The sequence below is a fragment of the Planococcus citri genome, chromosome 3, assembly GCF_950023065.1.
Source record: "Planococcus citri chromosome 3, ihPlaCitr1.1, whole genome shotgun sequence".
Taxonomy (NCBI): domain Eukaryota; kingdom Metazoa; phylum Arthropoda; class Insecta; order Hemiptera; family Pseudococcidae; genus Planococcus; species Planococcus citri.
The window spans coordinates 28,398,172-28,423,749 of NC_088679.1; the positions used below are offsets into that span (position 1 = coordinate 28,398,172).

General features: G+C 32.7%; 4 protein-coding genes and 1 long non-coding RNA gene across 7 annotated transcripts in view; 4 read left to right on the forward strand and 1 right to left on the reverse strand.

Annotated features, from left to right (window-relative positions):
* LOC135839603 (uncharacterized) overlaps positions 1 to 25,578 on the reverse strand; it is a 241,553-nt gene that overhangs the window by 55,007 nt on the left and 160,968 nt on the right. Inside the window, exons 17-19 of the long non-coding RNA XR_010557623.1 lie at positions 20,313 to 20,780; positions 19,955 to 20,221; positions 19,753 to 19,861 (exon numbers count right to left, since the gene is read on the reverse strand). This is a non-coding gene — a long non-coding RNA (uncharacterized LOC135839603). The remainder of the gene's footprint in view (positions 1 to 19,752; positions 19,862 to 19,954; positions 20,222 to 20,312; positions 20,781 to 25,578) is intronic.
* On the forward strand, positions 1,539 to 3,584 carry LOC135840440 (gamma-glutamyl hydrolase A-like). The gene is made up of 5 exons (XM_065356981.1): positions 1,539 to 1,795; positions 1,880 to 2,033; positions 2,111 to 2,222; positions 2,301 to 2,530; positions 2,627 to 3,584. Exons 1-5 carry the CDS (start codon positions 1,705 to 1,707, stop codon positions 2,997 to 2,999), a joined length of 960 nt encoding a protein of 319 aa, XP_065213053.1. The 5' UTR covers positions 1,539 to 1,704; the 3' UTR covers positions 3,000 to 3,584.
* LOC135841023 (gamma-glutamyl hydrolase-like) lies at positions 6,737 to 9,118 on the forward strand. 2 transcript variants are annotated; one of them, XM_065357802.1, is made up of 6 exons: positions 6,737 to 7,031; positions 7,103 to 7,256; positions 7,341 to 7,452; positions 7,525 to 7,754; positions 7,851 to 8,227; positions 8,306 to 9,118. In XM_065357802.1, the coding sequence occupies exons 1-5, from the start codon at positions 6,950 to 6,952 to the stop codon at positions 8,221 to 8,223; spliced, it is 951 nt and encodes a 316-aa protein (XP_065213874.1). In that variant the 5' UTR covers positions 6,737 to 6,949; the 3' UTR covers positions 8,224 to 8,227; positions 8,306 to 9,118. The 2 variants fall into 2 exon arrangements, with proteins under 2 accessions (XP_065213874.1, XP_065213875.1); XM_065357803.1 differs by having other exon boundaries at positions 7,851 to 8,223.
* LOC135841195 (gamma-glutamyl hydrolase-like) lies at positions 13,023 to 14,902 on the forward strand. The gene is made up of 5 exons (XM_065358035.1): positions 13,023 to 13,184; positions 13,281 to 13,440; positions 13,530 to 13,641; positions 14,204 to 14,433; positions 14,528 to 14,902. The coding sequence occupies exons 1-5, from the start codon at positions 13,076 to 13,078 to the stop codon at positions 14,898 to 14,900; spliced, it is 984 nt and encodes a 327-aa protein (XP_065214107.1). The 5' UTR covers positions 13,023 to 13,075; the 3' UTR covers positions 14,901 to 14,902.
* MESR3 (misexpression suppressor of ras 3) overlaps positions 25,067 to 25,578 on the forward strand; it is a 54,398-nt gene continuing 53,886 nt past the window's right edge. Inside the window, exon 1 of one of the 2 annotated variants that reach the window (XM_065355698.1) lies at positions 25,067 to 25,371. The gene's annotated coding sequence lies outside the window, so the exon portion shown is untranslated. The remainder of the gene's footprint in view (positions 25,372 to 25,578) is intronic. The other variant, XM_065355697.1, reaches the window with a different exon arrangement.

Consider the following 25,578-nt stretch of genomic DNA (forward strand, 5'->3'; position numbering starts at 1 on the left):
TCTTCAAGAACTTATGAACGATAATCGGTAGAGCTTTGGGTAAAGAACCATTTCAAAGAAGATAAAATTGAATCGGTGAGTGCAGAAAGGGAACAAGTCCATTTTTGCACTTTTCAGGAATAACAAAAAACTGATTTATTTGAAAATCAAAAATTGTTGGTAAACATGCTTAAGGTCATTGAAAGAGGACCCCAAGACACAATTTTTAGCACTGTTTAGAAAAAAAAATATTCACGTGCGCCGGCGCTGTTGCTGCCTAAACAAATGGGACTTAGACCCTTTCTGCACCCAATCGACAAAATTTTTTTTGAAATTGCTCGGGCACGAATCTCGTTTAAATTGACCAAAAACCCCTCGAGTTCTAAGACTTTTTGCCAAAGTTGTTAATTTTTTCATCATTTTTCAGTTCAGAGATTAACTTAAATTTCAAAAAATGGTCTTCTCAAAAATGTTAGTTATGTTTCAAGGAATTTAAAAAAATTTACAAAAAAGTCATAAATGCGGATGCGCCCTTTATCGGCGCCCAAATACCACTTTCCCGGCAGATTTGCGGAAATCTGACATCACCAGTCGATCCGCCGCCGTACTTTGAAACCCCTATATCCGTGAAAAAAAAAATTTCCAAAAATGTGACTTGTTCCCTTTCTGCACTCACCGATTCAATTACAAACATTTTTCTTTCGCATATACTATATTTTTGACCCTTCGAATCGATTAAAATCAGCGTTTCAAGCAGTTCTGGAGCCTTAAGTAGATTTTTGAACGTTGAAATTTCCACAACATTTTACAGCTATGAAATGAAATTGCAAAGCTAAAATTTACTTTCATGGCCTAATTTAGTCAACTTTTTCATTTTGGAGAGCAAAAGTTTTGAAACATACGTAAGTCGAAGAGAAGAAAATTTGGTTTTTACATCTTCAACATTTTCAAATGCTAAACATTTTTGAAGTGAACTTACCATAATTAGGAAAATTTGATGAAAAACATTCCGTCAAAAAAAAGCCACGTTTCACAACATCAAGTGATTGCGTAAAACATTATACATATGTACTATAAATTAATCAAATCCAAATGGTATAAACTCGAAACGAAGACTGAAGAAAGAGTTACACTTAATAATGTTTGTAACCCTTACTCAGAGGATTTTTCCACAGAAAAATGGTACTTATTAGTAGCTTTTATGAAGTATTTTTCCTGTGATTAAGACTACGAAGTGGAAAACAAATTAATAATGTACTCATGTTCAAAACAGACAAATGTGTTGGTATAGGTAAATACGAGTAGCTACACGGTGTTCAGTGTTCAATCAATAATAAAATCATCTACACTCGTAGTAGGTATTGTTTTTTTCCACTTTAATTGATTTACGAAAACATGGAAGAATTTCATAAATGAGATTTTCAAGTGATTAAATAAACTTATTATTCATATTAAAAGTTAAGTGTGTCCGAAAAACACTTCAAAAGCTCGATGGAGTTTTATAAAAGATACCAATAATAAGAATTAGCTCCCATACATGACTTGGCATGATACTGGGAAACACTTCAAAATTTTCGGTCAAGGAATTTGGCACATTGTTTTATAGTGAACCTTTCTTTCAATCATAAACTTTTCAAGATCGCGAAAGAAGTTATTACAATTTTTCATCACAATTTAAAATTCGTTTGCACTTGATTTCCAAGTAACGTGGATCGATTAAATATTATGTCCATAATCAACATGAAATTGATAATTTTCCAAATTTTGGTATTACTAAAATGTACTTCAGTTTACTGCACCACAAGACCAATCATTGGTAAGTGAAAACCAAACCCTGATAAGTACCACGTGTATTTCTACTTTTATTTACATTCAATAAAAATATGTTTTTGTTTCACAGGAATAATGGCCCAAGAATTTGCCGAATACAGAGCAGGAGGATCAATCAATCCTGTTGGAAGTTCTTATATAGCAGCATCTTATGTTAAGGCGATAGAAAGCTCGGGAGCAAGAGTCGTTCCAATTCTCACCAATCAATCTTATCATTACTACGAGTACGAATATTTTCAAACAATAAATCAAGATTTCATTTACGATAATTTGGAAATTAAGTACGAAAAATTTCTTTCAGACGTATCCTACACTCGATAAATGGAGTAGTGGCACCAGGAGGGTCCAATGAAATTCAACCTGGATGTCCATATTACGACACCTTTGTGACTATCATCAAAATAGCTGAACAGGTCAGTCTCATATCTTCACGAAATTTCTTCATAAAATTACCTCTACGTATATTAAATCGTCATATTTCTTTGCTGCAGATGAACAATAAAGGAATTTATTTTCCGATAATGGGCATGTGCTGGGGATTCGAGGCATTATTCACAATATACAACAACCATAAACTTCTACAAACATCCTGCGACGCTTATCATCAAAATTATGCCCTCCACTTCGAGCCTAAATTCACTCAAAGTTTATTATTTTCCAATATCGATCACCAGACATACGTTCGTTTGAAATACTTTCCAATAACTGCTCACGCTCACGAGTACGTAGTATCTACAACTCGACAAAAATCTCAACTTCATAAACATCTGCAGGTAAAATAAATCAATAATTTTAATAAAATGGTCACGCTTTTCAGTTGGTGCACAACTCAACGTAACTTCACCAATTCACGTCTGTCGAAATACTGGAAAGTCACTTCAACCAGTGTCACTTCTCGAGGACTAAAATTCATATCAAGCGCTGAACACAAAAAATATCCTTTTATCGCCCTTCAATTCCATCCGGAAAAGCCAACATTTGAATGGGAGGAATGGTTGAACTTGCCTCACAATCACGTCGTTGTTCAAGCCAATCGCCATTTCTACGACGTGCTGGTGAAACTCGCTAAACTCAACAATAACAAGTTCAGAACTGAAAAGGAAGAAAAAGATGCTCTGATTTATAATTATAGGCCGTTTTATCCAGTCACCAAACCTGCAATCTTTACTCAGGTGTACATCTTCAATTAGGTAGGTACCTACCTAATATGTAATTATGTACTTCAGAATATGTTTACTCTTATTTAATCTCTATATCGACTGAATCTGTGTATTTTCTGTCTATTATTATTAGGTATCGATAGATAGGTACATAGTATTTATGAGTTGACAAAAAAACAGTAACTGTTATTTTGAGAAAGATAAGTCATTTAAATTTTAACCAATTTTCTGAAGAAGTTGAATATTTTGGTAAATTTATCATTGAAAAACAGGAAAAACTCAATAACAAGAGTATGAGTAACTATTCAGAGACTTAACGACCAACATTTCCTATCGAGTATCATATTTTCAGAATGAAATCAAATAATGCTCAAAATATTTTTAAAAAGACCGAAAATAACATTTTGCATATTTTTTATCTCTTGTCTGGTCAACTCCCTAAATTACCTTCTTGCCCCAATATTCGAGAAACCTCAGATTTACCTCTTTGACTGATTTATTCCTAATAGAATGTACCTGCATGTATTGTGTACCTAAATCTATCTGACATGTGTGATGTGTGTAAATCTAGATGAATATTTTTAATGTGCTTATGTCGTGTATTAATAAAGCATACCTAATACCCTTTAGTGCGAAAATTTTCATTGTGAGTTGAGAATCACTCAGATTTTTTTTTAGATCTGGTGGTACCCCTGGAGAGAAGATATGGACTCTCAAAGAAAGGACCCGGGCTTGTAGGTACCTAGTACCTACCTACTCATTTTTTTTTTCAGAAAAAAATAATTTTAGTTACCTACCACAGAAACTTGAAAAAGTAGGTAACCAATAAATGTGCAGACAAAACATAATCAAAAGATTTTAATGTACAAAAAACGCCCAAAATACAGTTATTCATCCAATTTTTTTTCGTAATTTCTGGCAAAATAAGAACAAAACTGAGACAGACAATTTTTGAAAAAGGAGTAGCTTTTTGGACATTTCTACCAAAAATGGCATAGAAATCGAAATTTTTTCAAATTTTACTTTTTAATGTGTGGTAAAATCAATTATTTTGATAGCACTTCACTGAAAAAAATATCTTAAGAATGATAATAGTCTATCTTTGATATGACATGAACATTGACATTTTAAACGCACTAAAATTTATCATACGTAAGTATGAAAAACAAGCAAATAAGTTGGTGAAACAAGTAAAAGCGATAGAACAGGGTCTAAAATGAATTGTTGACATTTTGTGAAGCTAGTTTACAAATACATTCAATATACCTAGGTATACTGGACATTTTCATTCAATGTGATCAACTACTGGGCAGTGATTAGGTATACTTACAATTAATACAAGTCTGATTATCTCATGAGTCATGTTCAACAAACGTTTAAAAAATTGGTTTTCTTATTTGAGTGGTGCTTCGAAACTCATTGTAGCGCCAGCTCGATAAGAAATCTACGATCATTTAAATAATTATTGCAATGTTTTATTTTTGGATGTGAGTATTGCGAGTACATTATTTCAAAGCACATGACGCGGCGTATTTTCTTTATCAATTGACAGCCGCGATCAAGAGTTGGCCCTTCTATACCACTTACTAATCCTAAGAACGTAGTTATTAAGGTAATTTTTCGAGCACTTATGGAATTTTTCAAGGTGGGACGGGGGGGGAGGTCAAAATTTAAATTCAAGTTTTTATCCAAATTTTTGTAAAAAAACGTTTGCTTTTCTGATGTCTTCAAGCACCTTACGATTTTATTTAAACAAGTAGACGCCAAAAATCCGAGTATATAACGTTTCACTTCAATTTTTCGTTTTATTTTCTCCTTATCAATTTTAAAAATAGATGAATATCATATTATGTTCGCTTAAAATCAAATTTACTCAAATTCTTCAATTTTGATTGTAAATATTTCATATTACTGTTTGCTTCAAGGAAAAGGAAAATCAAATGGGCCCGAGCAAAGCGAGAGCAAAAGCTCTCGAAAATTAGTATTCCAAGAGGCATAAAAACGATAGAATTCGAATAATTTTTTTTTTTTTTTGAAAAAGAAAAGCAAACCGACCGAGCGAATAGAGTGCAAAAGCTCTCGAAAATCAGTATTTCGAGAGGTAGGTAGGTATAAAAAAACGATGATTTTTTAATAATACGACTGAGTTGCTCATGAAAAGTTTATCATTTTGTTTCAAAAGTTTGAAATTCGAATAATGACTTTTTTTTGGAAAAATTCAAAATCGAAAAAGTAAAGCGAACGGATTTGAGCAAAGCGAGGGTAAAAACGCTGGGAATACAGTTACCGAGGGGCATAAAAACAGTTTTTTTTTTTTTTTTAATATAAATCGCGAAAACTCGGAGAAAATTAGGCTAATAAGTTGTGGTTAAAAGTGGGTTTTTTGGTTGCAGAATGTTTCAACGAACAACTTTCAAACAAGTATTTGTACATGTGTAAGTAAGTACTAGAGTGCACCTTATTTTGCAAAATTGGAATTTTCTACCTCTCCCCTTCCCTAAAGTTGTTACGTCGGGTGAGAAAAAAATTCTGAATTTTTTATTTCCCCTATCTGTAAAAAAAAGTGGTGCCAGGCGCTCCCAAGTTGAAAAAAAATCAAAAATAATGAGAAAAAGTCTTATTAATGAAAATTTTTTATTTCTGCGTCAGAATTTTTCTAACTAATCCTCTTTTTAAGAAAAAAACTTTCCCCACCCCTCAATCCACATTGGCCTCCTAGTAAGAAGCCCCCCAAAATTAAAAAATTGCAAAAATGAGAATAAATCATGATTAGGGAAATTTTGTTGAAAATATCTCATTTAGTTCTACATAACCCCCTTTTCAAGAAAAAAATCTTTGTTGGACCCCCAAATGATGTTGGCTCTCTTGAATAACCCCCCCCCCCCCGGCCCACCAAATTTGTAAAACATATAATAAGATTATGTCTGTAGAAATATCTTTTGAAAATTTTTCATTTATGGGCAGAATCTTTCTGAATAAGCACCTTTTCAAGAAAAACTTTTCCCAGGTCTCTCAAATCATGTTGGTTCCCAATAAAGCCCCTCAAAGTCGACAAAAAAAATCAGCAAGAAAATGAAAAATTCATATCTGTATAAATTTTTTGAAAATGTTTCGTTTCTGAGCAGTGTACCTACTTTTAGATAACCACTTTTTCAAGAAAAATACCACCTGGTGCTCCAAATGATGTTAGTATCCTTTTATGAAACCTCCAAAATTGAAAAATATCAGAAAAGATGAAAAATTAATGCCTGTATAGTGTATAGGTACTTACAAATTATTTGAAAATGTTTCATCTCTGAGCAGAATACTCTTTTAGGTGATTCTTTTTTTTAAGAAAAACCTTTTCTCAGCCCCCCCCCCTCCTACAATGTGAGGCCACCCATATAGAAGCCTCCAAAATTGAAAATATTTTTAAAAAATGGAGGTAAAGATTCCTGTCATCCTCTGCGAGAAAAGTGGCAAGTCATGGATATGTTTTTCGCTTCAAATCCGAAAATTGAATCTTATTGATAGAGATTTTAAACGATAAACGAAAAAAAAATTCCCACCATAAATAATTGTGTATTTCATTTCGTTTCAAGTTGATTATTAAGCTAAAAAAAACGGTTTGAAATATGCACTCCAAAAACTTCACTTTACCTACTTTTGTTGTGGTGCCTAAAGCACCGCCTTAAATAAGTACTATTCAGATTAGAAGTGAGGTGTGTCTAAAAAAAAACACTCCAAAAGCTCGATGGAGTTGTATAAAAAATACATATAAATAAAAATCAGCTCTCATACATGACCTGGCTTGATACTGGGCAACACTCGAAAAATTTTCGGTCCAGAAATTTGGCACATTGTTTTATAGTGAACCTTTCTTTTAATCATAAACGTTTCAAGATTGTCAAAATCGCGAAATAAGTTATTACAATTTTTCACCACAATTCAAAATTTTTTTGCAAATTATTTCCAAGATTATTCGGTAACGTGGTTCGACAATGATCGACATGAAATTGTTAATTTTCCTTTTAGTATTACTAAAATGTAGTTCAGTTTACTGCACCACGAGACCAGTCATCGGTAAGTGAAATTGTGTATATTTTCTACTCTTATTAACACCCAATAAAAATAATTATATTTTTGTTTCATAGGAATGATGGCTCAAGAATGGGCCAGATACAATCCAGGAGGCTCAATGGATCCTGCTGGAAAATTATTCATAGCAGCATCTTACGTTAAAGCGGTGGAAAGTTCGGGAGCAAGAATAGTTCCAATCTTCACCAATCAATCTTATCATTATTACGAGTACGAATATATTTTTCAAACATTGAATCAAGGTTTAATATACGAGAATTTGGAAATTAGTACAATACGAAAAATTTCTTTCAGACGTATGCTATACTCGGTAAATGGATTAATGGTACCAGGAGGCTCCAATGAAATAGAACCCGGATGTCCATATTACGATGCTTTTGTGATTATCGTCAAAATAGCTAAAAAGGTCAGTCTCACATCGAAAAAATTTCTTCATAAAATTGCCTCTATATTAAATCGACGTATTTCTTTGGCGCAGATGAATGATGAAGGGATTTACTTCCCAATAATGGGCGTCTGCTGGGGATTGGAGGCATTTTTCACGATGGACAATAACCATACACTTTTACAAACCACCTGCGACGCTTATCATCAAAATTATGCCCTCCATTTCGAGCCTAATTTCAGGCAAAGTTTATTATATGCCGATATCGACTACAAGTCATACTCTCGTTTGAAATACTTTCCAGCAACTGCTCACGCTCACGAGTACGTACGATCTACAACTCGACAAAAAACTCAACTTCATATAACGCAGCAGGTAAAATAAATCGATAATTTTAATAAAATGTCCACGTTTTTCAGTTGGTGCACAACCAAACGTAACTTCACCAAGGCAGGTCTGTCAAAATACTGGAGAATTACTTCAACCTGTATCACTTCACGAGGACTGCAATTCATAGCAAGCGCTGAACACAAAAAATATCCTTTTATCGTTCTTCAATTTCATCCAGAAAAGCCAACGTTCGAATGGGAGGAATGGTGCAACTTGCCTCACAATCCCTCCGTTGTTCAAGCCAATCGCATTTTTTACGATGTGCTGGTGAAACTCGCTAAACTCAATTTTAACAAGTTCAGAACCAAAATCGAAGAGAGAGATGCTCTGATTTTCAATCACAATCCGTATTTTCCACTCACCGACCCTTCAGTCCATACTCAGGTGTACATTTTCAACTAGGTAGGTAGGTACCTATCTAATATGTAGTCACATCGAGTCCCAATGTGGCACTTTTAATGGTAGATATTGATTAAAATTTCAGTTTCGAACTTCCAAGTCTAAGATAATTTTTCCACTGATAAGATTCAAAGATTATACTTGAACGATAATAGACAGCAGGCACTCGTGTTTCAACTACCATCCTACCATACCTTTATGTAGACAGTATAAACCACTTTTCACTCCAACGAGGTCATATTTTGTACTTGTTCGAATTTGTGAGCTGTGATCACGGTTACCTAAAAGAAGAAAAACCAACTTTGGAAAATTATTTCGAAACCTACACCTACAGAAGTGCTGAACGTGGTGAAATCAATTCTAGAAGAAGATGGTAAAAAATTAATCCTATACTTCCTAAATTTGAAAAAAATTATATCGGAACAGGTGCAATACATAAAATGTTAACTAACCTCAAGATACGTACAATCAAAGAAGTTAGTCACTTTGCTCTTTTTATCTAACAGTGGTGTAAAATTTTTAAAAAATTGTTACGACTCTCTCCTTCTTTATTTACTTACCTACCTACAGACAAGTTAATCATTTATGAATCTAGTGACGATCAAATGCTACGTAAATCATCATAAAAAAAATTTCAAAACTATAATTATTTCAATTACCTACACGTAAAATGAAATTTTGAAATTTTTTTCAAATTAATTGAAGATTTAGCAAGCATAAAATATCGTCAATGATTAAACAAAATGCACATTTAATTTCGGATCACCCTGTGTCACTGTAGTCAGTATTATTTAAGCACATTTTATTGATAAATACTCTAGGTTAATTTTTTATTTTTGAAATAAATGAAATGTATCTAAAAATAAGCATTAAATGAATAAATTTTCCTAGAAAACAGCTTCAAAAAGTACTATTTTTTTTTTAAGATGATAGTCAAATATTGTGACGATGACTAAACAAATTAGGTAAGTATACTGAATTCAGTGAATTCCAAGAATGGCCACCTCGCTCGTACGAATTTATTAAAATGAAGAGACACTTTCGTTTGTAAGTAAAATATAATCCAATTAATACTCTTCACTCAAGATAAACTTTATCAAACAAGATTTAGACAATCCACTCACATGAAACCCACCTATTGTCTCGTATTAAGTACTTATTGCATGTACATATTTCGTAAAAGCACTCGTTGATTTGGAAATAAGCTACCAATATCAATTTACGAGGACGCCAAAATTTATTTAAATTGCATATACCTACTTGAGTCAACCATCAAGCAATTGAATGTGTTGGTACAGGCAGAGTCACCCACGGACTACATACAGGTAGATATTTTAAAAAGTTATATTTAAATAAGTGCTTTCTTCAATTAGATATGCGGTATCATCGTGATAAGGAATTTAAAAAATTGTAGCCTAATGCTTCATTCAAGAAATGGAATAATATTCCTGAAGAGAATGCAGAAAATCGACCAGTTATTCGCCATTTTGAACTTTGATTCCAGCGACCACCACTCGTCACGATCATGACTGAAATATCGGAGCAGGTAGGTATGTAAAATCCATTCAATATTAACGGAGGAAAAATTATGCAAATAAATTTATGACAATGAATAAAATCAGTTCTTAGCTGATACCACACTTTTACATGAAATTTATTAATTCAGGGTGTCTAAACAAAATTTCAAAATAAAACAGCAGGACTTTTGCAGGACGTTTTTTAAACACTTGGGATTTTTCAAGAGGGGGGAGAGTTGGCGGAGAAAGATTTCATATGCAAAATTTTTTAACGTCTTCAAATATATCAAAATTTTTTTCAAATAAGCGGACGTCGAAAATGTAATTTTATCATTTTTCAATATTTTGATTTTATTTTCACTTTCAAGGTTCTTGCTAATGTACTACATAATAAAATTGAGCGAATATAAGCTAGCACTTTTTCAAAATAAAATTTTTTCAACAAATGTAAAAAAAATTAATGGAAAATTTGAACGACATTTTGATTTGGAAATTAAATTATACGTACTAATTTTTCAAAATAAACCGCCGAGATTTAAACTAAAAATAAGATAAGTAGGTAAAAGAGATAAAAAAATAACAATTTCGACATTCGATAGGTAATATAATTTTGCTTACTTAATTTTCATATAACGTATAGAAATTTTCATTTCTTCTTCAAACTTCAAATCTGAAGTTTTTTAAGAATGGAAAAGGAAAAAAAGTGGCCATAGCGAAGCGACGAGGCCCAAAGCTCTCGAAAATCAGTATTTTGAAAGGAAAAAAAACAATGTTTTTTTTTGTGCGATGAGTCACTTGAGAAGTTTATTACATTTCGCTTCGAAATTTTGTAAGGAGGCTACTTCATTGAAATTGTAAAAACGTGATTTTAACATTATTTCAAAAAGTAAAATCTCCGAATTTGACCCAAAAAAGCTCAATTATGAAAGTTACAATAAAAATCAAAAGAAAAATTATCGAGCACTCGCTAGAGTGTTTTACATTTAAATTATCCGATTTATTTGAAAAAATATGCATAAACGTCTTTTTTAGGGGGGCTTAAAATGGGGGGGGGGCTCTAAAAAAAGGGTTCAAAATTACTAATACGTATACAGGGAGCTTACTTAAATTTTTTTCATCTAGATGATTAAATACGTATATGCCTCGAAACGTTGCGTTTGGCTCAAATCGCAGGTTTCTAGTTTTCCAGGGGTTCCTAAAATATCAAAATGATGGAAAATTGGATTTTTAAATATACCAGCGGAAAATTTTATTGAGCTCAAAATTTGGTAGGATGGAGGTCTTTTAGATACGAGTACTAATCAATTGTAAAAAGTTTATTAGCGAAGTTCAAAAGGGTAAGTTCAAAATGATGGTTCCAAAATTTCCCAAAAATTAACCCCCCCTCCACCATTTCTGCCCCCCGAGGGTCGAAAATAGCTCGGTTTAAACAGATACTTCACGCTCAAAAAGTTTTTGAAAATAATAGTCAGTGATTACTAACATTTTTTTTTAATTTCACAACTTTGGGAACCCCTGGAGCTCAAAAGAACGGTCATTTTGGGTTAACTAACTACGGATTCGTATTTGAGACATTTATTACAACTTACAACATTTTAAGAGTGGCCGAGTCGAAAACTATATGGTGCCAAAAAAAATGGCTCTTATCAAGACTCCTCCTTTGAATTGTATTTTTTTTTAAAAATACAAACTTGAAAAAAAATGAACGAGTCCAAGTGAAGCGAGACCAAAAGCTTTTAAAAATTCGTGTTTTGAAAAGTTTAAAAAAAAGTTTCTTAATGAAGGGAGGAGTTTATTTTTCTGATTCAAACTTTGAACATGTCATGAATTTGAACCATAAGTTTGTTATTTCGAAAAATAAAAGCAAATAGCCCGAGCGAAACGAGGGCAAAAGCTCTCAAAAATGTGTAATTCAACTTTTAAAAAAGTGGGCAAATGAGACCTTTTCAACAAAATTTTTTCAAAATTCCAAAAAAAGAAGAAATTAATTGAAAATTAGAAGTCTAATTGAAATAAAGCCGGACTTTTTGGTCAAAAAAGATAAAAAGCAGGACAACTGCAGGACTTTCAGGACCGTTAGACATCCTGTAATTAGACGTACAAAATTCCATGCAGGTAATTTTTTTTTTAATCCAAATTTAATGCCATCATGGCGCTATTAAAAAAAATTCTCATGGTATCCATTACCGGAAGGTCTGAATATAGTTTTTATAATTGAATCGGTGGGAACGGAAAAGTAACAAGTCACATTTTTGGAAAAAATTTTTTTCACGGATATAGGGGTTTCAAAGTACGGCGGATCGACTGGTGATGTCAGATTTCCGCAAAACTGCCGGGAAAGTGGTATTTGGGCGCAGAAAAAGGGCGGATCCACATTTATGACTTTTTTGTAAAATTTTTTTGATTCCTTGAAAAATAACTAACATTTTTGAGAAGACCATTTTTTGAAATTTAAGTTAATCTCTGAACTGAAAAATGATGAAAAAATTAACAACTTCGGCAAAAAGTCTTAGAACTCACGGGGTTTTTGGTCAATTTAAACGAGATAGCAGTCTAAATGATGTACTTAGATGTAGAATCAAGCCCCATTCGTGCCCGAGCAATTTCAAAAGAAATTTTGTCGATTGGGTGCAGAAAGGGTCTAAGTCCCATTTGTTTAGGCAGCAACAGCGCCGGCGCACGTGAATATTTTTTTTTCTAAACAGAGCTAAAAATTGTGTCTTGGGGTCCTCTTTCAATGACCTTAAGCATGTTTACCAAAAATTTTTGATTTTCAAATAAATCAGTTTTTTGTTATTCCTGAAAAGTGCGAAAATGGACTTAGCCCCTTTCCGTTCCCACCGATTCAATTTATCTTTTATGTTACTTTCAATGATAGTGTGTGTGACTTTGATCTGTAAAAAATTTTCAGAAGCCCTTTTGTATAGTAACACTAACCAAAAAAAGCGCAGTACCATTTGAATGTCAAAGCCACGCGTTTCGATATTAAGGACTTAAGTCGAAGACATCGAGTGAAATGCAGTAGATCACCATCTAAACCCTCATTGAAAGTTTATACTGCGTTAAAAATACATTTACGATTGTTTTTAAGATACAGAAGTACATTGTTTCTGAAGATAAATGCTATAAATCCGTTGTACTTGAAATACATATGTATTATATGTAGGTATATAACAATCTCATCACGTGAAAAATGTAGAATATAAGAATTATACAATTAATCTTATCACGTGGCGTGAAAAATGTAGAATATATAAGTAGCTGTAAAAGTTGAAAATATTTCAGTTTTCAAAATATTGGATCGAATTGGTGGCTGGTGATTCGAACACGTACCTACAATGTACAACATGACGTCAGAAATTAAAATCCAACGGATAATCCTGATAGCGGTGTTAGTGACGTTATTAAAAAGTGTTTCGGTTTCTTGTACCCGTAGACCAATAATAGGTTTATACATTCATTCATTTACATTTTTTTTCACTGCAAACAGTGCAAACAAATGAGACGAATGAGAATTTCACTCTTCGATTGCATATTGCGCAGGTGTACTGGCTCAAGAATTTTCCGTAATTAATGGAACAGAAGCCGTCAAAGGGAGAACAGGTAAATCTAGTTACATAGCTGCATCTTACATCAAAGCGGTGGAAAGCTCAGGAGCCAGAACAATACCAATATTTGTCAATCGGAATCGCAATTATTACGAGTATGTTGGACAATTTAACATTATTTTCGCCATTCTTACGAGACGTACGCTCTCAGAGATTTGAATTTACCTAAATTTGAATTCATTAGACGTATACTGTACTCGATAAATGGAGTAGTAATTCCTGGTGGAGATTCACAGTTAAAACCTGGATATCCGTATTACGATGCATTTACAACCATCATCGAAATATCAGAAGAGGTCAGTGTAATCATTACATCCTTTAATTATGCTTATCTAAGATTTTTTCACAACTGTAAAATTGATAAGTGAAAAAACCAATCCGAATAAAATTGAGAAAAATCTATTTTGTGATGGGAGGGGGAGGGGTACGCCGAGACGATGGATGTTTTTTGAAACAAAGTTCAACTATAGTACATATAAGCTTTAGCCAAGATGGTGGAATTTCAACCTCACAAATTACTTCAGGTTTTATCACGCGAGTGCATAATTTTTTTTAAACCTCATTTAAGCGAAAAATCACGAATCGAGTAGGAAAGGGGAAAAAGACGAAGTTTTGAAGATTTTTCCCATATTCGAATTTCAAAAAAAATATCAATTTAAAATTTTGAAAAATTGAGTTTTTATTTGAATGGATCAACATTTTAAAAGTATTCTTTTTTTGACAAAAATAAGGACTGAAAAAAAATAGATAAGATTTTTTAAAAACAATTTTTGAAAAAATAGGACTTTTTTGACAATTCAGAAAAAAAACATCACTTTTTAATTAATCAAGAAATAAACATCAAATTTCATTCTGCAGATGAACAAAAAAGGAATCTACTTTCCAATACTAGCCGTTTGTTTGGGATTTGAAGCGTTCGTAGTGTTGTACAATGGCCATAAAGATCCTCAAACAACTTGCAAGATTCATCAGGAAAATTATCCGCTCAAATTCGAACCTAAATTCACTGAAAGTTTATTATTCGCTAACATGGATCATCAAACCTACATCAATTTGAAATATTTCCCAGTAACTATCAATAACCACTTGTAAGTAATTCGACCACCAATTCTTATCTTACCATTTTCCATATTCATCTGACAAACATGTACCTCATCTCATATTATTTTAAACAATTTTTAGTTGGTGTACAACTCAAAAAAATTTCACCAAATCGCGTAAATTATCAAAAAACTGGAAAATCACATCAACCGGCGTCAGCTCAAGAGGATTGAAATTCATAGCAACCATTGAGCACAAGGAGCATCCTTTTATTGGAGTTCAATTCCATCCAGAAAAAGCGATTTTCGAATGGAAAGAAGAATTAAATTTACCTCACAGTGAAGCGGCAATTCAAGCAAATCGATACTTCTACGATGTGTTAGTGAAGCTTTCTAAATTGAATAGCAATAAATTTGCAACTCATGAAGATGAAAGAAATGCTCTTATTTATAACTACAAGCCCCGTTATCAAGAAGAATACTCAGTTTTTGTTCAAATATATGTTTTTGAGTAAATTGTTCGGCTTTGATTTGGAAAAACACAAGAATTCGTTAGTGAAAACTTCGAAGAAACAATCTGAATCTGGTAAAAACTAAGAAAATTTCAATTTTTAATTGTTTATTAAAGCTCATATAAATTTTTAAATTAGTAGACAACTTCAATAAAAATATTTTTCCTTTATTTTCAAAAAAAAAACTACGATACCTACTTTTCAAATTTTAGGACCTACATTATCTCTTTTTTTTTAGTTTTGATAAAGACTCGTTAAAAAATTGAGAGTAAAATCCTTTAAATCGTAAATCATGGTACAACCTAATCTTCGCAAGCAGTTGATATTGGATTAAATAAAGTTCGATTATTTTTAGAAAACAGAAATACCTTTCGAATATTTATCGACATTGCACATGAAATACGCATTAAGCGAATCAACACAAAAAAACCACATGAAATTTATAACTCGGAAAGTAGAGATAAAAGCTAAAAACGTCACCTTCGTAAAAACTGTAAGGTACTTGAAAAACTAATCGACATATAATCACGTGAAATGCAAGGATTAAAATGAAAAAGTTGATTCTGATAGTGATGCTTGTGACTTCATTGAAATGTGTTTCAGTTTCTTACACCAGTAGACCAATAGGTAGGTAGTAGGTACCTAACATGAGTGAAATGAAACTGAGAATTTCACTATTCGCTTGTGTATTGCTCAGGTGTATTAGCACAAGAATTTGCTGATTTTGATGGGGGAGACGCCTTCATTTAGTGCGAAAAACACCTACATAGATAGGAGTATCTTATGTCAAAGCTGTGGAAAGCTCAGGAGCAAGAGCAGTTCCAATTCAGAAAAAAATGATCACATCATCTGACCATAATATGAGGAGGTGGATAGCAAAACGCAATAACTCCAAAATTACGAAAATTGAGTTTGATATCTATCCTTATGTAAAATTCAACGGTGAATCCATTCCCGGTGTCAGATTTTGTCCATCAGTTGAATATCATAGCGCAATCGAGGAAAACAAGTCTGATTTTAGAGCTAAATGCACTGAAAAATGAGATTTTGTTTGCAAAACGCAATAACTCCACTACTTTTTATACATTTCAGTTGCGCAGATGTGGTAACACTGTTTTTTTTCATCGGGTGGGTACTGAAAATCGTTGGGTAAGAGTTACTTAAAAAAATGGTGCTTTCGTTGCCACTCTCTGAATGCCATATCACACACAGGAATTGTTTGAATTTCACATTCCAGTTTTTTAATTGTTTTTTATCGAAAATTCTCGATTAAACATCAATTTTTTCAAATAAAAAATACGTTTTTTTTTGCAGAAAAACACCAAAAAAAATATTTTGCGTTCAAAACGCAATAACTTTTTTTTCTTTTCCTCACTGTGCTTACCCAGGTGACCGAAATTTTGAAATTGAGTGGAAATTTTATTTGTGGCACCTTCCCCTTTCATTTGACACCAATTTCGGAACTCGACCCCCACCCTTCCCCTCCTGACAATTTTTCCTAATTTCCCAAAAAAACCAAAAATGGAGTTATTGCGTTTTGCTATCCACCTCCTCATATGATCAAAAGAGATGGCTCAAGTGAGTGTTTTAAAATTAGAGACAAATATACTGTATGTATTACTGACAATCATCACTTCTCAACATTCTTCCCTCATATCCCTTCTCTTCCCTCATCTTCCTCTACAAATTCAACAATTCCCCTTTGTTTCATCTCATGCTCTCAAATTTACAAGAGAGAGAAATCCCAATTCTTACGAGTAGGTACCTACACTACGTAATTATCACGACAAATCTTGAAAAAAAAAACAACTTCTAAAAATCTTCTATTATTTCTCACTGCCTAATTTTTCACTTCCCGTCACCGTAGTGGCGAAAAAAAAAGTAAGTACATGATTTTAGTTCAAAAATCTACACGAAGATGCGTACTTTGTCGGTGAAAAATACGCCAAGTGTCTCCGCATCATCAACGAAACACTATCACGATAGCTTCGTATACCGTATACTATTACGTTCCCATCATTCATTTCATTTCATTCATTAACCTACGGGTCATTCACCATCCATCATTTGCCAAGGTTTTTATACACCAACGACGCTCATCTTCTTTATTTGACCAAAGACCAAAGACCATGTTTCAGGCAGACCAATTCTCTATAAGAGATTATCACTCGAAATACACTATTTTAAAATTTGAAATACGAGTCGACTACTCGTTACTCGTTTTGTCATTTACCTATTCAGATTATCGGTACCATTAGTGTAATGGCTAAATTAGTAAACAATGGAACAACGAACGAGACACGGAAGTTGATATATTTTCGTAGAAAAAATACTATAAAGATAAAAGTTTCCCAGCGAAATGAAGATGAAGAAGACGAGGTGTTTCGTAGGAGGTGCGAGGAAACAGATCATATTAGATATTCCAGGTAGGTACTTACAAACGGATTTATTTGCGCGATGAAGTAGAGAAACTCACTGAGAAAGGCACGTAATTAAATGAATCTCAGAAACTGAGAAACGTTAATTTTTCCGAAAAATACTTTGGATTTCCAAAATGTTCTGAACGAGATGCGAGGATAGTCTGACAGCTGCAATTGAAATGAATGTCATGTACGAATACCCTTTAACGAAAATAGATGCGCAGAAAGCCTTTATTACAGTGTTATTATGAGATAGAGTTTGCAAAATGCAAAATTTGTTTTTTTAGAAAATTCTCTCGAAATTGTTTGAATTGCATGAAAGTACAATCATTGGGTACATAAAATATGTACGAGTAGGTATCTATTATAAAAATTTGTTAAAATACGTCAAAGTTACCAAAAAATTCGCAAAAATTATTCAATAACGTTGGAAATTTCAAAAAATTCCTGCAAAATTTGTAATTCATCACTTTTTGGAATGCATCAAATTAATTAAAATAAGGCAGAGATACCTACATAAAAATTATCAAAATCTTGAAAAAAAGATTGAATTATTGATCAAATGTAGGAAAATTTGTAGGAAAAAATTTGACAGTGAATTATCTGAAAATGAAAAAAATATTGAAAAAGTACTTGAAATCGGTATAAGTATTGGAAAATTTTCAAGGAATCATTGAAATAGTTTGAGAAATTGTTCAAGTCCAAAAAAATTGGTCAAAAGTTGATAAAAAATTGTTCAAAATATCAGCAAATTAGTTGAAATTAATGAAGGTGAATCTTTTTAAAATACCATGAAAATTCATTAGAATTCCATTAAAAATTTTTGACTTTTCAAAAATAATTAAAATAAATAGAAATTGTTTTGCAGCTCCAAGAACATTTTCAATTTGGTCATTTATACCTATTTCAATTGTCAAGGGTCTTGCATTTTTAAACTGTATACAAAGTACATATATCGAAAGAGCAGGCAAAACTTTATCAACTGTCAAAATAAATTTCAAGTGCTAAAGTGTCTTATTCGATTTTTGGTGAATTTTTGAAAATAAAATTTAAGCCAAAAATGAGAGAAAAAAAAATCAAAATTTCACCAAATTGACCTAGAAATCTGAAATTTGGGATATGCCCTATTTTCGACCTGCCAAATCGATTGGAAACTGTTTCAAATCGTTTTGAGCCGTTCTGGAGCCTCCAGCATTTTTTTGAAACTCGAAGGAAAATTTCATCAAATGGAGATGTAAAGCCAAAATTTACTCTGCACTCCAATTTTAACACCATCTGAAGACGACTTCGGGTGGGTTAAAGTCATTTTGTAGCCTCCAGCGACTTTTTGAAAATTACTGGAATCTCCAGCAGATTTTTGAAAGTTGAAATTTTCACAATATTCAATCAAAATAGAGTTAAAGAGCCCAAAATTTACTCCGAAAACTAATTTCAATACGATATAAAGTCGACTGCATGGTGGTTTCAAAAGGTGTTGAAGTTTTCAGCTACTATTTAAAAATTCCAATTTTCCAAAAAACTTCATAAAATTTGTTGATGAAATTTTGGGGAAATTTCAAGTTTTAAAAATCTACTGGAGGCTCCAGTAATTTTCAAAAAGTCGCTGAAGGCTTCAAAGCGACTTGAAATCCAGTAGTGGACTTCGTAGCGAACTGAAATTAGTTTGCAGAATGAATTTCGGCTTTCCGACTCTATTTACTTAATGAAATTTTGTGGGAATTTCGAGTTTCAAAAATCTGCTGGAAGCTCCAGAACTGCTCAAAACGGGTTAAAACAGTTTCCAATCGATTTTGCAAGTCGAGAACATGGTTTATCCCAAATTTCAGCTTTCTAGGTCAATTTTTGGTAAAATTTTGATTTTCCCCCTCATTTTTGGCCTAAATTTAATTTTCAAAATTCACCAAAAACGAAAAAGGCACTTTAGCACTTGAAATTTTGACAGTTCATAAATTTTTGCCCGGCTCTTTTGATCTATGTTTGTACACTTTAAAAAACTTCGTGAAAGTCCTATGTTGGATCGCAAAATGAAGCATCAAAAAAATTCATGAACTTGAAATAAATCAGGAGTAATATCGCAGTCGAAATGTTTCAAATCAAAGACTTTTTGGATTTTGATCAAAAAATCGCCATTACTGGTTTGATAAAATTTCAACATTTTTCAATTTTTTTTGAAAATGTAGAAATAGTTTTCCTTTGAATTTTGAATCATTTTTCACGAAGCTTGATCAAAATTGGGATCATTTGACCACCTCGAGGTTCAAATTAATTCACTTTTGTAAAATTTGTGACTCTGAATTTGGCAACATTTTCATGCAGGTAGATCACCTTTCATAATACAAACATGATATATTTCGAGTACCTAATTAATTCATCAAAACACAAATCAAGTCCGACGACCCCTTCCATACGAAAATATAGAGAAAGATTCCACTCACCATACTCGTAACGTAGGACGATTCCGACAAGACTCCAAAATGCCAACAAAGTTCACTGTTCTTTCTGAACTGACCTCAGGCAACATGCAACGCTTTCCTCTTCTCATGTCTGTAACAAAAAAAAATAAAACGACGAAATGTATCACTTCAATTATCCATCTGACAGCTCCCATATGTTAAGCAACGTAACAAAAATACTCACCTACTTGCAAATCCATCAAACAAGACGGTTTCTTCATGCACGCCTACATTTCCTGATACACATACGCGAATACTCGGCTGTGTAGCTTATACTACGTATAGAAGCAATCGAGACGACATTAAAAATTCCATCGTACATGTATCTGTATTCAGTCTGCAGATAGGTAGGTCTTGGTACCGATGCATCGGCTTCGGCATATCGGCGAATCTGGTCAATCGGTATGATCTCGTCATGCGACAGTTAAACGCTGCGAGTGAATTCTTTTTGCTAAAACAGAATACCACGGAGAAAGTTAAATATGTCAAATATCAATAAAAAGAATAAAAGAAAAATGTCGAGAGAAAAAAAATCGCCGTACGTTTTCGAGCGTGAAAATGACCTCTTTACGCATTAAGCTCTTTATCGCACCTATTCCTCGAAGTAATTTTCCGATAAACGTAGGTAGCTAGGTACATCTCGCTCGATAGTCGATTCTTTCATCAACGAAAATGTATCACTGGTGATTAGTGATTATCCAGACTCTGCAGTCAGCAGAAGTCTCTTTATTAGCGTAGGTAGTACTTGTTAATCGTGCTTTATGATTAGAAAATTTTTTCGCAAAATCAATCAAACAACCAACACATCTCAGTTCTGTTTAGGGACATTTATGCCTGGTAGCTCGTTATTTGGTCGTTGGACAGATCAATTTAGAAGAATGAGCATTGTGTGTGGCAACCTGCAGAAAATCTTGTATATAAACGTGTCTTTTGTGTTCGCACATATGTTTTCTCTCTCTCTCTCTCTCACTCGGTCTTCTTCTTCGAAAGCACCATTATGTGTAGTATACCTATAACATTTATATGAATATAAATTACTTTTAGTATCCACATATGCACACAACGTTTACTTAGTTTACAACAAATAAAATTTAATAAGTAGGTCATCGGCATGTAAAAGTAAATTGAATTAACTTTTACATCGATGAAGTAGGTTGAAATTTCCCATTATTCTGAATATATTGCTTCGTTCGTCCACTGGTCTTTAACTGGCCCATCATTAGCGCGAATGCGAGAGGTGCCCAAGTCGTCGAATAGATGTGGGAGAAAAATTCGTTAAAAATTTTCATTAAATACGACATGTACGAACTATTTTTCTGTTTCCTTTTTTTCTGTCTTTCTTTTTCATTAATTTCGCTTTGAATTAACGGAAAATATTATAATAAATTATCAATTTGTAGGCTTGTTTTTTTTTTTTTGAAAAGCGACAAAAGGAGGATTAGATTTGGTCACGTTTCTCATTAGTTTTTAGAGATAATTTCCTACCTACTCGTATTTGGAAATCACGTGACAAAAATGGAGAAATTCAGTTCTCAAAACTATAAAGAGTTTTATGCTAATTTTTTGAATTTTAAAGTCACTGCAGTAGTAACACAAATCAATATTTTAAAATAATGAATTCGTCATTCAAAACATCAAAATTCAACTAAAATTAATGAAGCAAGTAGGTACCTAATTTTAAAAAGGATGACATTGAGAAGGCTAAAGGACTGTACAGTACCAAAACATCAAAAAATATGGATTACCTACATTGATTTGTATGATAAAAATTGCCTAAAATTACGAAAGAATAGAAAAAATTACAAAAAATCAGAAATAGCAAGAGAACTGATGAACATTGAACCTTGAAATTTTGTTTTAAATGTATGTACTTACTAAAATTTCATTAAAAAATTGAGATTGCAACTTTTAAATAATCATTTAATAAAGCTTTTGTAGAAATTGGCATTTTAAGCGATTTTCACGTTTATTTAAAAATTTTTCTTTCTAAAAATGTTGACAACGATTACTTGAACTTTCCACTGATGTGCTCATAAGAATAATTCAGCATTTAAAAATTTATTTGTTGAAACATATTTTGAAATTTTCAATGACATTTTTACATCTCAACTACTCCTTTCATGTCTGGAAATACAGTTCAACACTAGTCAACAGATAACTTAAAGAGCCTTTCAAGATGAGATAGTGAAATCCGCACACTCCTTCTCTCCGATTTTGACAAAACTCGCCCAAAATGTTAGTTTTGATGTAACACCATCCAAAAAAATTTTTGAGTCGAACCCCCTCCCCACCCTAACCTCAGAAATATTCCGTACATGTTCAAAATTCAAAATCCTCGTTTTTCGGAGGGGGTGTGGTTCAGAAATTTTGAAACTTTCACAGGAAATAGTCACCAGTTAGGTGCGTGTGTGAAATTTTTTTCCATAACCAATTTTCATATTTGGTCTTTTTGAAGGGGGGGGGGAGTAGAAAGGTTGAAAAGTTTTCCAAAAATTTAATTGCATCCTAAAGTAAAACATATATTTTTTGTGGAGCTGAAAAATCGTTGCAACATGTTCAAAAAAATAAAAATATTGGGAAAAACCTGTTTTTTTCTCATTTTTTGGCGGGTTTGAACGTTCAAGGTCAAAATTTTCGGAAAAAATGAAATTTCAAGCAATGTAAGTACGTGAACAAATACGTGAATGGAAATTTTGAGACATTTAAGAATAAGCACCTCGAAGTAATGTGAATTTCCAAACAGTGGCGTAGCCAGGATTTTCTCAAGGAGGGAGCGAAACCAGATTTTTAGGCATGAAAAATCGAAATGAGGGGTAATTTTCTGGAAACCTATCGTAATGTGCGGTGATTTTATGAAAATGAAGGCAAAATTACTGCTTGAGCGAAGCGAGAGCGAAAATTTTTAGAAAAAATTGGTCCGAACAACAAAAAAACATCCATTTTTGCATGTTTTCTTTCAAATTTTCGCTCGCAAGGGGGAGCCATGGCCCCCTTCGCCCCCCTTGGCTACGCCCCTGTTTCCAAAGATGAATTTTAAAATGCAGTTCAAATTTGAGAGCAAAGTTGATATGAATTCTTAACACGAAATCTCACCCCCGAATATTCGTTCAATTCCTATTCTATCCAATCACTCAAAGTCTCCAAAAAGGAACAATTTATTTAGATTACCTAAACACACTATTTTTTTTTTTTTTTTTTTTTTTTTTTTGAATAGGTAAAGAGTAAATTTTGAAAATTTTCGAATGAAGTGAATAAGTTGAACTTTGAATGGAGGAATGAAGGCTTTCATTTTTTGGAATTGTTCAGATTTTTCTTTTCAAAAAATTGTACCTACTCGCAGGTACTTATCAACCTTTTTTCCACCGTTTCCTTTCCCTCTTTCAGAGTTAAAATACCCTTCTCGATCCCAAAAATCAATCGAATTTTCTTCTGGGGTAAAAAAAATTGCATATCTACGCAATGTTACTTGATAGATTCTAACTTACTCCTTGAAAATAATTTTTTAAAAAGAAACAGAACACACTAATGTAAACAGCCGAGATTTAAAAAAAAATAATTAACTAAGAAAACCCTGAAATTTGAAATCATTTTTTAAAAATCTTTCGTCTTATGCAATTATTTTATGAAAATGGAGAAAAAATCATGCTGAAAATTGAAACGAAGCGAGAGCGAATATTTTTGAACAAATTGGTTCAAAAGGTGAAAAACACACATTCCTTACAAAAATTAGGTACCATTCCACTCCATTTACACGATCAACATGTACTTCTATATCGTTCTCAATAATTGGATTATGACCATTTTCTTCTGATGAGCCTGTGGTCAAAGTATTTCTCAAATTCTATAAAAATAACGTAACAGTTCAATATTGTGACACATACAAAATATGCTATGTAAATTAATCTTGAATAAAATCTTAATTGAAGCAAATTTTCATCAGCAGGGGAACGGACGAATACCCCCCCCCCGGCCAACTACCCCATTCAGAAAAATATGTTTCTACTTGAGTAAAAATTGTTGGAAAATGTTCGACATTTCTCATTTGGAGTTTTTGAAAAACATACTGAATTCGAAATAGGTGGTTATGCTTTTTAAATATTATGGGACCATTTCACTACCTACTTTCGATGATTTTCAACCAGATTTGTGGAATTTTTTACAACTTAGGTATCGACTTACAATTTTTATTCCTCGATTTTATCGACCAGTATAGACTTTTGCTGTCAGAAATTCAATTCAAAGTGCAAAAAGCTGCATCGCCCATGTTTTTTCCATTTTCAGAAAATTTGAGGGACCAATGGGAAGAGCGTTGGAAAGGTTGATTCAAACAAATAACTTGATATTCGTATTCAGCGCTTTTCTAAAACATTTTTTAAAATTTTGATCAAAATTTCTTAATTTTGAATTTTTTTTCTCAAATTCAAAACAGGAAAAAATGAAAAATTGTCAGATTTTCAAAAAATAAAGTTTTTCAACTGCAGTTTTTTGAAAGTCTTAAAAATCTTGAAATGAACATTTTTTTGTAATCGAAAACCTGTACGTACTTATTCAATTTTTTTCGAACCTATGAAAATGAATTTCTACAAAATGATGATGTCAATTTTTGGAATTAAATTACATATAGGTAAACAGATAATAATCAAATATTATTGAAAATTGATTACTTGCCCCTCTCCTTTTACAAAACCGATCTTCCAGTTTGAAAAACTGTATTTACTCTACCAAGAAAACTAACCAACAGATGAAATTCGAGTTTTCACAGGTGAGAAAAAAAGTTGTACATAATACGTATAAAGCACAATTTTTCAAAATTTACGTTTAATTTTTCATCAAGAGAGAATTCAGCTCCCAAAAACACGACTGTAATTTGAAGTATTTTCCCCAAAAGAGACCTGGCAGAAGACAAGAAAACGTTATTGGAACCAGTTAGAATCAGTTGACAATCGCAAAAAAATTATAAAACAAATATTTAAACCTAAATTAATTAATTGAAATGAAAATAAGTCCAAAATTCGAAAAATAAAATTCAAAATTTCCCAAAACGCAACTTTACCCCACCTCATCCACAAACCAATCAGCCAAACGGTCGAGGAAACGAACAAAATAACGTTACTTTCCAAGTCCATCCAAAGCTACTCGAGCTGTCGAGCACTTTCCATTTTCTCACGTATCAGCTGTTTCAGCATAATTTGTCTCCGATGAACTTGATTACGCAGGTTTTTGCCGGCTACGGTATGCACGCTCTCTGCTGTCATTACTCGCAAGTACGTAGAACACAATATCGCGGTGAGTCAGATCATACAAACTATGATAACAGTTTCTTTTCAATGTTAACCTCGCGTGGATATCATTTCGCGCCATAACTCGGTCTCTGTTAATCGGTGAATTTTATATTTTATTACTTTTTTTCTCTCATTTTAAAACGATTTTCGTTGATTATTTTTCGCGATTTTATTGTTTAGTTTTTTGCAATTTTTTATTTTACGACGACGAAGTACTTCGAAGCAGTGTTTGTGCCGAACGAATTAATTAGTATGTTGGTGTAGTGATTGTGTGTATGATTTAATTTGATTCCAAGATTTTCTCCAACGTTTAGCAAACGTGAGTGATTATTTGTTTATTTTAAATAATATTTTACATATTTGATAACACGTAGAATACTTAGTTATAGTGGGAGATTTGCAAAGGTTAAAAATTAAAAATCAAGAGCTCGTCGACTGCCAATAAAGATGATGAATCGATTCGTAAAAATAATCTTTCGATGTAATTTCTCATATTTACACGAGTTTCGCCCAATCAAAAGAAATA

Bases quoted from the DNA above. Each gene is read 5' to 3' on its own strand.
- LOC135841195 (XM_065358035.1), top strand. From the start codon at position 13,076: ATGTACAACATGACGTCAGAAATTAAAATCCAACGGATAATCCTGATA. The intron at 13,441-13,529 runs GTATGTTGGACA...TGAATTCATTAG, and splicing joins CGGAATCGCAATTATTACGA to ACGTATACTGTACTCGATAA. The intron at 14,434-14,527 runs GTAAGTAATTCG...AACAATTTTTAG, and splicing joins GTAACTATCAATAACCACTT to TTGGTGTACAACTCAAAAAA.
- LOC135840440 (XM_065356981.1), top strand. From the start codon at position 1,705: ATGTCCATAATCAACATGAAATTGATAATTTTCCAAATTTTGGTATTA. The intron at 1,796-1,879 runs GTAAGTGAAAAC...TTTGTTTCACAG, and splicing joins CACCACAAGACCAATCATTG to GAATAATGGCCCAAGAATTT. The intron at 2,223-2,300 runs GTCAGTCTCATA...TCTTTGCTGCAG, and splicing joins TCATCAAAATAGCTGAACAG to ATGAACAATAAAGGAATTTA.
- LOC135841023 (XM_065357802.1), top strand. From the start codon at position 6,950: ATGATCGACATGAAATTGTTAATTTTCCTTTTAGTATTACTAAAATGT. The intron at 7,257-7,340 runs GTACGAATATAT...AATTTCTTTCAG, and splicing joins CAATCTTATCATTATTACGA to ACGTATGCTATACTCGGTAA. The intron at 7,755-7,850 runs GTACGTACGATC...CACGTTTTTCAG, and splicing joins GCAACTGCTCACGCTCACGA to TTGGTGCACAACCAAACGTA.